The 12,556-nt window shown below is 47.1% G+C and overlaps 1 protein-coding gene across 1 annotated transcript in view; it reads left to right on the plus strand.

The window, feature by feature from the left end:
• The first annotated feature begins 8,105 nt into the window (after window positions 1–8,105).
• Window positions 8,106–12,556, plus strand: part of PAMR1 (peptidase domain containing associated with muscle regeneration 1) — an 80,238-nt gene continuing 75,787 nt past the window's right edge. Inside the window, exon 1 of the mRNA XM_006062353.4 lies at window positions 8,106–8,396. Coding sequence (XP_006062415.3) covers window positions 8,324–8,396 — 73 coding nt within the window. The 5' untranslated portion in view covers window positions 8,106–8,323. The remainder of the gene's footprint in view (window positions 8,397–12,556) is intronic.

Consider the following 12,556-nt stretch of genomic DNA (forward strand, 5'->3'; position numbering starts at 1 on the left):
CTTAGTGTATTTTAGACACTGTTGTGAGCTCTTTACTCCAACCCCATGGGGGCAGGTGCCATTGTTCTCCTCACTCAGCAGATGAGAAAACTACAGCCACCCCAGGTGAGATAACCTACCCCAGTGTACACAAGTAGCTAGTGGCCCACCTGATTCAGCACTAGGCAGTGTGGGCCAGAGTAAGTGCTCTTAGACAAAAATAGAAAAAAAAGGGGGGGGTCCTAAAAATATCCATCATGCAGTTTATAGTCTAGACTCAATCACTGTATGTACCAAACCACTTTCCCCAAACCCAACAAATATGTGGTGAATTTTTCCACGTTAACTTGTGAAGATCAGTGATTCTAAAAAACCTGGGTGTTTGCAGATCCCTATTGTTTGAGTGAACTCCAGGAGTTGGTGATGGACAGGGAGGCCTGGCGTGCTGCAATTCATGGGGTTGCAAAGAGTCGTACACAACTGAGCGACTGAACTGAACTGAACTGACTGATGAAATTTTGAAGAAGGCCGTGACTTCCTCTTGCTCCAAAAACTGCCAGAAAAACTTTCATATCAATTCCAGAGGTTCAAAGACCCTGAGAAAAGTCTTCCCGGTAGACCCCATGGAACCTGGGTCAAGAATCCTAATTTAGAACAACACTAAACTCTATCAATATGAAAAACTGAGTTAATGGAAAGAGAGGAAGCTAAACTTTCATAGGAAAACTGAAATTTATGTAGGGTTATATGACCTCAGACAAACTACCCACCTTTTTTGTATCATAGTTATCACTTCCCTCTTCCTCTCCTAGTCCAAGCTTATTGTCAAGTTCAACAAGGTAATATCTGATCGCTGCTTTCAGTTCCCCAGAGTAATGTGCCCCACTCCTTTTTGAGAATTCCTTTCCAGGTTCCCTAATCCTAGGAAATTTGCAAACCCAAATTAGTGACATTATTCCTGTGAGCATTCCAAAAATAGATGTTAAGGGCTGTTTCCAGTCCCCTAAGCCTGGAGCAGCAAAGACCTTTCAGTAGAGACTTCTTTAGAGAGTCACATGCATCACCTGGGGCCCCGCCCTTGTGGGCTAAATTGCTGTAGGGATGAAGCTGCTGGGTAGACTTGGAAGGTTTATGTATGTGTGTGTGTGTGTGTGTGTGTCTGTGTGTAGATGAGGGGAGACAAGGGAAGAAGGAAGTGGCATTGTCAGCTAATGGGAGAAACAGATTTCTAAGAGGCTGTAAAAGGTCAGTTTTCATTCCATTCCCAAAGAAAGGCAATGACAAAGAAGGCTCAAACTACCGCACAATTGCACTCATCTCACATGCTAGTAAAGTAATGCTCAAAATTGTCCAAGCCAGGCTTCAGCAATATGTGAACCGTGAACTTCCTGATGTTCAAATTGGTTTTAGAAAAGGCAGAGGAACCAGAGATCAAATTGCCAACATCCGCTGGATCATGGAAAAAGCAAGAGAGTTCCAGAAAAACATCTATTTTGCTTTATTGACTATGTCAAAGCCTTTGACTGTGTGGATCACAATAAACTGTGGAAAATTCTGAAAGAGATGGGAATACCAGACCACCTGACCTGCCTCTTGAGAAATCTGTATGTAGGTCAGGAAGCAACAGTTAGAACTGGACATGGAACAACAGACTGGTTCCAAATAGGAAAAGGAGTACGTCAAGGCTGTATATTGTCACCCTGCTTATTTAACTTCTATGCAGAGTACATCATGAGAAATGCTGGACTGGAAGAAGCACAAGCTGGAATCAAGATTGCCGGGAGAAATATCAATAACCTCAGATATGCAGATGACACCACCCTTATGGCAGAAAGTGAAGAGGAACTCAAAAGCCTCTTTTTTTTTTTTTTAATTTTATTTTATTTTTAAACTTTACATAATTGTATTAGTTTTGCCAAATATCAAAATGAATCCGCCACAGGTATACATGTGTTCCCCATCCTGAACCCTCCTCCCTCCTCCCTCCCCATTCCATCCCTCTGGGTCGTCCCAGTGCACCAGCCCCAAGCATCCGTTATCGTGCATCGAACCTGGACTGGCAACTCGTTTCATACATGATATTTTACATGTTGCAATGCCATTCTCCCAAATCTTCCCACCCTCTCCCTCTCTTACAGAGTCCATAAGACTGTTCTATACATCAGTGTCTCTTTTGCTGTCTCGTACACAGGGTTATTGTTACCATCTTTCTAAATTCCATATATATGCGTTAGTATACTGTATTGGTGTTTTTCTTTCTGGCTTACTTCACTCTGTATAATAGGCTCCAGTTTCATCCACCTCATTAGAACTGATTCAAATGTATTCTTTTTAATGGCTGAGTAATACTCCATTGTGTATATGTACCACTGCTTTCTTATCCATTCATCTGCTGATCGACATCTAGGTTGCTTCCATGTCCTGGCTATTATAAACAGTGCTGCGATGAACATTGGGGTACACGTGTCTCTTTCCCTTCTGGTTTCCTCAGTGTGTATGCCCAGCAGTGGGATTGCTGGATCATAAGGCATGTCTATTTCCAGTTTTTTAAGGAATCTCCACACTGTTCTCCATAGTGGCTGTATTAGTTTGCATTCCCACCAACAGTGGAAGAGGGTTCCCTTTTCTCCACACCCTCTCCAGCATTTATTACTTGTAGACTTTTGGATCGCAGCCATTCTGACTGGTGTGAAATGGTACCTCATAGTGGTTTTGATTTGCATTTCTCTGACAATGAGTGATGTTGAGCATCTTTTCATGTGTTTATTAGCCATCTGTATGTCTTCTTTGGAGAAATGTCTATTTAGTTCTTTGGCCCATTTTTTGATTGGGTCATTTATTTTTCTGGAGTTGAGCTGTAGGAGTTGCTTGTATATTCTCGAGATTAGTTGTTTGTCAGTTGCTTCATTTGCTATTATCTTCTCCCATTCTGAAGGCTGTCTTTTCACCTTGCTAATAGTTTCCTTTGATGTGCAGAAGCTTTTAAGGTTAATTAGGTCCCATTTGTTTATTTTTGCTTTTATTTCCAATATTCTGGGAGGTGGGTCATAGAGGATCCTGCTGTGATGTATGTCAGAGAGTGTTTTGCCTATGTTCTCCTCTAGGAGTTTTATAGTTTCTGGTCTTACGTTTAGATCTTTAATCCATTTTGAGTTTATTTTTGTGTATGGTGTTAGAAAATGTTCTAGTTTCATTCTTTTACAAGTGGTTGACCAGTTTTCCCAGCACCACTTGTTAAAGAGATTGTCTTTAATCCATTGTATATTCTTGCCTCCTTTGTCAAAGATAAGGTGTCCATATGTGCATGGATTTATCTCTGGGCTTTCTATTTTGTTCCATTGATCTATATTTCTGTCTTTGTGCCAGTACCATACTGTCTTGATAACTGTGGCTTTGTAGTAAAAGCCTCTTGATGAAAGTAAAAGTGGAGAGTGAAAAAGTTGGCTTAAAGCTCAACATTCAGAAAATGAAGATCATGGCATCCGATCCCATTACTTCATGGGAAATAGATGGGGAAACAGTGGAAACAGTGTCAGACTTTATTTTGGGGGCTCCAAAATCACTGCAGATGGTGACTGCAGCCATGAAATTAAAAGATACTTACTCCTTGGAAGGAAAGTTATGACCAACCTAGATAGCATATTCAAAAGCAGAGACATTACTTTGCCAACAAAGGTCCGTCTAGTCAAGGCTATGGTTTTTCCTGTGGTCATGTATGGATGTGAGAGTTGGACTGTGAAGAAGGCTGAGCGCTGAAGAATTGATGCTTTTGAACTGTGGTGTTGGAGAGACTCTTGAGAGTCCCTTGGACTGCAAGGAGATCCAACCAGTCCATTCTGAAGGAGATCAGCCCTGGGATTTCTTTGGAAGGACTGATGCTAAAGCTGAAACTCCAGTACTTTGACCACATCATGGGAAGAGTTGACTCATTGGAAAAGACTGTGATGCTGGGAGGGATTGGGGGCAGGAGGAGAAGGGGACGACAGAGGATGAGATGGCTGGATGGCATCACTGACTTGATGGACGTGAGTCTGAGTGAACTCCGGGAGTTGGTGATAGACAGGGAGGCCTGGCTTGCTGCGATTGATGGGGTCGCAAAGAGTGGGACACGACTGAGCGACTGATGAACTGAAGAGGTTTTAATACTGAGGCAGAAGGTAGAAGCCTCCCTCCCACCCCCCAAGCCCCCCAGGGTAACGTTATTAGAGATTCATCCCTAAGCACTGAAACTCCAGGAAGAGATGAGCAGAACAAATAAGGGAGGAGGCTGGGCCCTGCCCAGTCCACGTATTTCTTGCTCTCAAAGTCCGAAGACCTCCCCGATCACACATGTGTGGGATAGCTCCTTGGAGGTCAGAGGGGAGTGATGCTAACTAATGCCAAGCTACCCATATGCCTTTTTGGTAACATCCATCTAGTCTAAGAGATGCAGGCATGCACACACGTGGGAGGATCCTGAGATATACCAAATATGGACTGTGAACCAGGCAAATCAAAATAATTGGCTAAAGAAAACCCTGGAAGAAATACCCCATAAAAGTCATTCAAACTGCCACAAGGGCACGACTCAGTGACTCTCTCTCAGAGTCCCCTCGTATGTCTATCCACACCTACTGTACTCTTTTTCCCTCTTAATAAACACTTTACTTATCTCACCACTTTCTATCTTTGAGGAAATTATTTCCTGCAAAGCCAAAGGGCAAGGGCCCTTGTCACTGACCACTGATCTAGGAGCTAGGATCTGGTACTTTCACTGCCACACCCTGGTCTCAATCTCTGGCTGGGAACCCACGCCCTGCTCCAAACCACTGCAGGCTGAGGCCACCCGAGATCATATCCTATGGTTACTTGGAAACCATGTCAACTCCTCCCTACTCCCATCACCAAAGGACTATGGCTGGTTGACCAGCAAGAAAGTAAAGCTCTCCTCTTCTCACCTCCTACCCAGTTGCCCTTTGGCACTTCCCCCACCCTCCCCTTTAAGGTTATTTTTGGTGCCTGTTTTAACAAATTTCACTTTAATAGAGAAATTGAGGGTGAGGAAGAAGGCCCATACCATGGGATTTCCATGGGGTCAGCCCCAGACAGATAATACAGACAATGATTTGTATTTATTGAGCATTTAGAACGAGCTTGACCCTGTGCTAAGGGCCTTATGTACATAATCTCATTAAATTCTCCAAATAGTCCACAAAGTAGCTTTGGTTATTATTTTCATTTTACAGATGAGATAGTTGAGATTCAGAGAGTTGGTGGTGAATGGAGGATTTGACCGCTAGGTTCTTGCTCCCAGTCTTTTGGCTGTGGTGGGCCTCAGAAGCAGGGCTGGGTTTTAGGGATTTCCCCAAGTGGAGTCCCTTTGGCAGCTCTTCTGCACTCCTAGGCTGTCCTGAGTCCCAGGACTCTGCCTCCCCCAAGTTCCTCCCACTGTTTTCCCTTCAACTTCCATGGCTTGCTCCTCCCTCCAGGCTGTTCTCTCTAGCCAGGCCTTGGCCTCCTCCATCCCTTGTTCTGGACACCAGAAAGGCTTTTCTTCTCGGACTTTGCTTTAGGGCCCCACACCTTCTGCTCCTAAACAGTCAGAGTCTTCCATTAACTATGGAATAAAATCTAAGCACCATGACTACATGCTTTCTCTTTACCTTCTCTCCAAACTGTACAGAGTGTTTATCCTCTTGAGTTGGCTTTTGTTCTGAGATATGTGTGTGTGTGTTTGTATCAGTCAGTTCAGTTGCTCAGTCATGTCCGACTCTTTGCGACCCCATGGACCACAGCACGCCAGGCTTCCTTGTCCATCACCAACTCCTGGAGCTTACTCAAACTTATGTCCACCCTGTTGGTGATGCCATCAAGCCATCTCATCCTCTGGCATCCCCTTCTCCTCCCGTCTTCAATCTTTTCCAGCATCAGGGTCTTTTCCAATGAGATTATATATATGTGTGTGTGTGTGTATAATCTCAAAACTGTTTAAAATTCATTTTAATATTTATTTATTTTATTTATTTGGCTGTACCAGGTCTTCATTGTGGCATGCGGGATCTCTAGTTATGGGCATTTGAACTCTTAGTTGAAGCTAGTTCCCTGACCAGGGATCAAGCCCAGGCCCCCTGCCTTGAAAGCTTGGAGTCTTAGCCACTGGGCCACCAGGGAAGTCCCTAAAATTCATTTTTTAAAAATTTATTTATTTTTAGTCGGAGCATAATTGCTTTATAATATTGTGTTGGTTTCTGCTATACATCAGCCTGAATCAGCCATAGGGATACATATGTCCCCTCCCCCTTGAACCGCCCTCCCACCTCCCACCTGGTCCCAACCCGCTAGGTTGTCACAGAGCATTGGGTTTGAGCTCCCTGCATCATATAGCAAATTCCGACCAGCCATCTATTTTACATATGGAATTGTATATGTTTCAAAGCTACTTTCTCTATTTGACCCACCCTCTCCTTCACTGTGTTCATAAGTCTGTTTTGTATGTCTCCATTCAGTTCAGTTCAGTTCAGTCGCTCAGTCGTGTCCGACTCCTTGCGACCCCATGAATAGCAGCACGCCTGGCCTCCCTGTCCATCACCAACTCCCAGTGTTTACTCAAACTCATGTCCATCAAGTTGGTGATGCCATCCAGCCATCTAATCCTCTGTCGTCCCCTTCTCCTCCTGCCTCCAATCCCTCCCAGCATCAGGGTCTTCATCATGTCTTCATTACTGCCCTGCAAATAGGCTCATCAGTACCATCTTTCTAGATTCCATATATATATGTGTGTGCATGTGTGTGTGTCTAAAATTCATTTTAATGGTTTACATTGCCATGGATCCTTTGAAGGAAGGATAATTAAAGGATAAAAGGATAAAGTATCCTTTAATTAAACATGTAAATAGTCATTTATTTCCCAGTGGCACTAGATGAACTCAGCCCTTTTTCTTAGAAAGACCTTCCCACTCCCTCCATGGATTGAGATCCTGCCTCTCTCAGGTCCCAGCTCAAGCTTCCCCAGTTCTGGGAAGCCTCCCAGTGCTCTAGGCCCGAATGATCACTCCTCCCAACCTCGGTTCTTCATCTGACCTCACAAACTGAGATCAAGCACGTCCTGAAACCCCAGTGCTTCCCTGAGTTAGACCTGGGTGTCAGTCCTACTCTGACAGTTCCAGCCAAGTGACCTTGAACAAGTCATTTCATCTCTGAGTGTAGGTTTCGGCATCCATACTACGGGGACAATGCCATCTACTGTACACGGTGACTATAATGGCTACATAAAACACTGCATACACAGAATTTTAAGAAGCAGTGTGCCTGCTGTCTGGGATTGTAGCTTCTGGACGCAAGCTGCTTGGGTTCAAGCCTGGCTCTGCCATTTACTTGGATGAGCTATTGAATTCTCATGCCCCAGTATCTCTCTCTGTAAGACTGAGATGACAGATGTATTATGAGGAATAAATGAGTTGATACATGTATGGTACTCAGTTGCCTGGCACAGAGAAATTGATCAAGAATGTCAGCTGTTATCTTGTAACACATCCTTCGTCTTCCCTTCAACATCTCATTTGCTATCTCCATACCTAGACTGAACGCCCTCACTACCGGGACAATGCCTGTGTGTTCTTTTATCCCTGAGCCCAGTACCCTGCCTGGCATGTGGGCAGGAGCTCTTTAAGCTGCTGAACTCACCATATTGGGCACTGTGGGACCATGCAGAATACCCCCAGCAGCCTATAGAAGCAAAGGATAAGGTTTCCAGACTGTGAGCGCCGGGAGCAAACGCTGGGCAGGAAGGAGACTGGGGATACAGGTGGAGGGGGGAGGCGGGTTGACTGCTTTTCTCCCTCCATCTCCAGCTCACCCCCTCCCCCAAGGCCAGGAGTTTAATCTGGCGGACTCAGTGTGTGCAGGCAAGGAGGCACTAGACCTCCCATCCGGGCTGGAGGTGGGGGTGGGGCTTCAGACCTCACCTGAGGTTGGGGGGTGAGGGGGCGCAGCCCCGGCTACCTCCGCCCCCCATTCAAGGTCCTGCTGGCTTCTCCCCTGCCCTCACCGCCTCGGGGAGCCCAGCCGGACCTGGGCGGGCCTCCGTGCCCCGCAGCTTCCTTTCCAGCCACAGCCCGGGGCCTCCCCTCGTGGCCACACCTCCCCGGGCTCCGCAAGGGTTAAGGCGGCCGCGGAGAGGAGAGGTTTGGGCTGACGTCGCGCAGGCTGAAGGTGGTTCCCCTCGGATGAGGATGGGAGAGCCTGGCGAGCTGAAACCCGAGCTCCCGCTCAGCTGGGGCTTGGGGAGGTCCGCGTAGGAGCCGCCTGCCCGCCGGCCTCCCTCGATCCCTCCCCAGCAGTCACTCCGGGCACCGCCGCGGGAACGATGGAGCTGGGCTGGTGGCCGCAGCTGGGGCTTGCTTTCCTGCAGCTCCTTCTCATCTCGTCCTTGCCAAGAGGTACTGTGGGTCGCATTCAGGACCCCCCAGGAGGGGACTTTTGTCTCCTGGGGTTAGTTAGGGGGCAGGAGCGAGGTGTCCCAAGAGAGGGTGCTTGTGTGTCTGTGGGTGGTGGTGGTGAGCTTTCTTCTAGTGGGAATCTTGAGGGTAAGGGTTAGTGGTGCTGAGGTGTCCCTCTTTCTTTCTAAGAACGTGACACCGTTTTTCTGCCATCCCAACTTGTGGGACTGAACTGCCTCAGGAAACATACCAGCTTCAGTTTTATGTGCCTTTTTTTTTTTTTCTTAAGCTTTTTAAAGCACAAAATTATCGCCGGGGTTCTACCCAGGCTCAGGTGCCCCCTCTGACATGCAAAAGCCAAATCTCTACCTGGAAAAAGCCCCCTCCCAGGTGAGCTGGGAGGAAAGAGGTGAATAAGAGCAGGGCTTGCAGCGAGGGTGTTTGTCCTGAGCATCTTGTTGAGAAAATCTCACACCACAACCGTTCAGAACAGATTCCCAGCAAGGGAGAGGTGCTCACTCAGCATATATACACTTCCTTTCCAATAAGGATTAGAAAGAAGAAGAAAAAGCCAGGGTGAAGAGTGCAAGCTGATTTGGGGGATGCGCAGAGTTTATTTAGAAAGAGCTGTGGCTTCTGTGTTTTTCACATGTCATTTTCTGAGCCACAAACCCCACGTCAGATAGGCTTCTGGGGCAAGTGAGGTTGAAACAAGACCCAGACAGAGCTCTTGGGAGCCTCTTGACCCAGGAGAAGCAAGGGGAGAGCAGGCTTGTCCTGTGACTGCTGCTGGGCAAGCGGGGAAGGAGGACTTCTTAGGAGTATCGGTCCCTCTATGGCTAGAGAGGCCAGGTGTCAGGAGGCAAGGTGAGACCTCAGGAGGTAAGATGCACAGGTGATAAAATAGGGCAGCTTTGTGGAGGAGCAGGGAGTGTTTGAGCCTTTGCTACTCCCCTCTGCGGGGGTTACCTGCCACCTGTGCTGGTGACCTGACACCTTTGCTTTACTTAAGAAGTGGGTGCTTCTTTGCTGCAAGGAGCTGGCAAGCGCCCAACAATGAAACAGAGTAAGTTGGGTGGTGAGGGTGTAGAAAGCCATCAGCTACTGTAGAAGGGAAGCTGGACCTCGGCACACATCGCCTCATGGTGAATGAACAAAACCCGAGATACATGAAAAGCACCCCCCGCCCATTTTAGTCAACACTTTCCATCTACCTTCCAGCCCCAGGTGGAATCTTCCTTGGTGATTTACTCTCAAGCTGAAGAGTGTTTCATTTGAATTTTGCCTTATTGCTGTCTGGAACAGCCCAATAATGTAGGGAGAAGGAGCCCGGGAGGGTGGAGTCTGATAATCCTTTAACCCAGCCTCTTGCCCGGGGTTTAGTTGGTGACTTTTCCTTGAGACTTGTCCCTGTTCCACCTCTGCCTTTTGGAGCCAACCTTCCAGGGCACGGTGGCCCAAGCCCAGCTCCAGAGGAGCCAGCTTCCTCCTGTAGTGCCAGGGCTTCCAGGTATAGTTTTCTTGTCCCTGCATCTCTTTTTCTAACGTGGCAGGTGAGATGGCTGAAACCCATAAAAGCTGAAAACTAAAGCTCAGCTGCCCCTTTTTCCTTGCCCAGGATCTGAAAAACCCGTTTATCCCTGACCTGAGAATCTCTTATACCTTTTACTCAGGAAAGAAAGCTGACTCTGGTAAAGAATCGCCTGCCAATGCAGGAGACAGGGGTTCAATCCTTGGGTTGGGGAGATCCTCTGGAGAAGGAAATGGCAACCCAGGCCAGTAGTCTTGCCTGGTCAATTCCATGGACAGAGGAGCCTGGCGGGCTACAGTCCATGGGGTCATAAAGAGTCGGACACGACTTAGAGACCAAAACAAAACCAACAACAACAAAAAAGCCAAACAGAAAAGAAGAGCTTCAGGGAGTGTGCATGGTGTCTAAGCAGCCAAGCTGCTGACTGAGCCGGAGAGCAAGGCTATTTCATTGTCTGTCAAACATTCACGTTTAAAGGGAGCACAGAGGGATGGAGTGGAGAAGGAAAATATTTCAAGTTGTGAGCAAGTGAGTCCACTCCCTGCTGGAATTCTGAATCTGGCCCCCGTCAAGGAAAGCTTAGCAGCATATTTCCTCTAATTACTTTTCTAAAAAGAGCATTTGATGAGATGTAAACATTCACTGGGATGGCACGGCAGACGGTTGTTGCTCATCGACTCGGGACACGTGTCTGAGGATGAGAATCCAAACCTCAGGCCAAGTGATAACCCAACACAAACAGCATGTGAGGGGAGAAACCCAATTCCACTGACTTCACCAAACAGCAGTCGCTCTGCCAGCAGGATCCAGCCTAAAAGGAACAACTCATTGAAAAGATGTGACTCTGGGGAATGAAGCTTTCACATGAATAACTTCACAAGTGTTGCTTCCAACAGACATTAGCTGGTGGGGAGCGAGCATCCAGGCAACCGGGGAGGATAATTTGAAGCCCAGATATGCAGTGGGCAGGAGCAACAGTGGAGAGAGGGAATGTGGAAAGAAAGCAAGGGGGAAGGAGTGGCAAGAAAAATTAGATGTTGGTTTATAATGGGATGTGTTAGCAAATTCCAAGGAGAGAGCTATGAAAATTGGGCCTTCTTGGCAGAGCTAGATTTTTGTGGGGACTATGAAGAGGGTTTTCCCTTGATATATACTCTGAGAACTCCTAGCTTTTCCAACAGGGAAATAATGTGATGGTGGGATCAGGGGTTTCAGGAGCTAGGAGTGACTGGAGAGATCATTTAGTCAGAGTACCTCAAAAGGCAGAGGGCGAGGGGAGCAAACCTCTGAGCATTTATGATGGGCTCAGTGCTTAAACCAAAGCAGGGTAGGTGCTGTTATTTCCCAGATGGGGTTTAGAGAGGGTCTGTGACCTATTCAAAGATACATTAGGCACGGTTCCTGGAAAAGTGAAACATTTGATATAGCAATTCCACCTCTGGGAATAGACACAAAATAAATGAAAGCGGAAACTCCAGCAAATATTCATACACCCATGTCCACTGCAGCGCTGTTGCCAGCAGCCAAAAGGGAGAAACAACCCACGCGTGGGTAAACAGAATGTGGGTCTATACACACGACGGAATACTATTCAGCCTTAAAAAGGAGTGGAGTTCTGATTAAAATGACAACGTGGATGAGCCTTGAAAACGTGATGCTTAAATGAAAGAAGCCAGACACAAAAAGATAAATACTGTATGATTCCATTTATGTGAGGTGCCTAGAGGAGTCAAATTCATAAAGGCAGAAAGTAGAACAATGGTTACCAGGGGCTGGAGGAGAAGGGATTGGAGACTTAGTGTGTAATGGGCTTAGAGCCTCAGTGATCTGATGATACATTCTGGAGATGTATAGCAGTGATTGTTACACAGGCCATTGGACTGTGCACTTAAAGGCGATCAAAATGGTAAATCTGTGTTATTTACATTCTGCTGCAGAAATGATTCCCAGGTGGCGCTAGTGGTAAAGAACCCACCTGCCAATGCAGGAGATATAAACAGATGCAGTTTCAGTCCCTGGACCTGGAAGATCCCCTGGAGAAGGAAATGGCAACCCACTCCAGTATTCTTGCCTGGTGAATCCCATGGACAGAGGAGCCTGGCAGGCTACCGTCCATGGGGTCTCAAAGAGTTGGACATGACTGAAGTGACTTAGCACAGTACAGCAATATGATAAAAAGAAAACACGAGAAGGTTAGTGGAGCCTGGGCTGAGCCCAGACTGTCAGAGATTCCTGAGCTCAAGCTCACCTGGTACCCGGCTGAGAAACTCTCACAGCTAACAGCCTCCTACCCTGATGTGCATGTAATCACGGCATGGTCTCAGGACACACGTGGCAGGAGAGGGTCCTTGCTCTCTCCCATGTGGGTGGCGCTGTTGTTGTGTCGTGGGGTGACTCTAGCAAAGAGGGAGACTATAGCATGGAAGGGCTGGCAGCCTTTGGGTCAAGGTCTGCAGAAGTATTCAGCAGGGTATAGTGCTTGAAAGGTTTTGAACCTGAATGCTTTGAGGTGGGCTGGGTCCTCTGTCTGGCCTGACACCCCACTTCTCAGTTCACAGGTGTCTTACCTGCTAGTCCCTGCTTATATTTGCCTTGTTGATCTCTGTTCTTGGGAGGGATGGGGGAGAAA

The sequence above is a fragment of the Bubalus bubalis genome, chromosome 16 (assembly GCF_019923935.1).
Source record: "Bubalus bubalis isolate 160015118507 breed Murrah chromosome 16, NDDB_SH_1, whole genome shotgun sequence".
Taxonomy (NCBI): domain Eukaryota; kingdom Metazoa; phylum Chordata; class Mammalia; order Artiodactyla; family Bovidae; genus Bubalus; species Bubalus bubalis.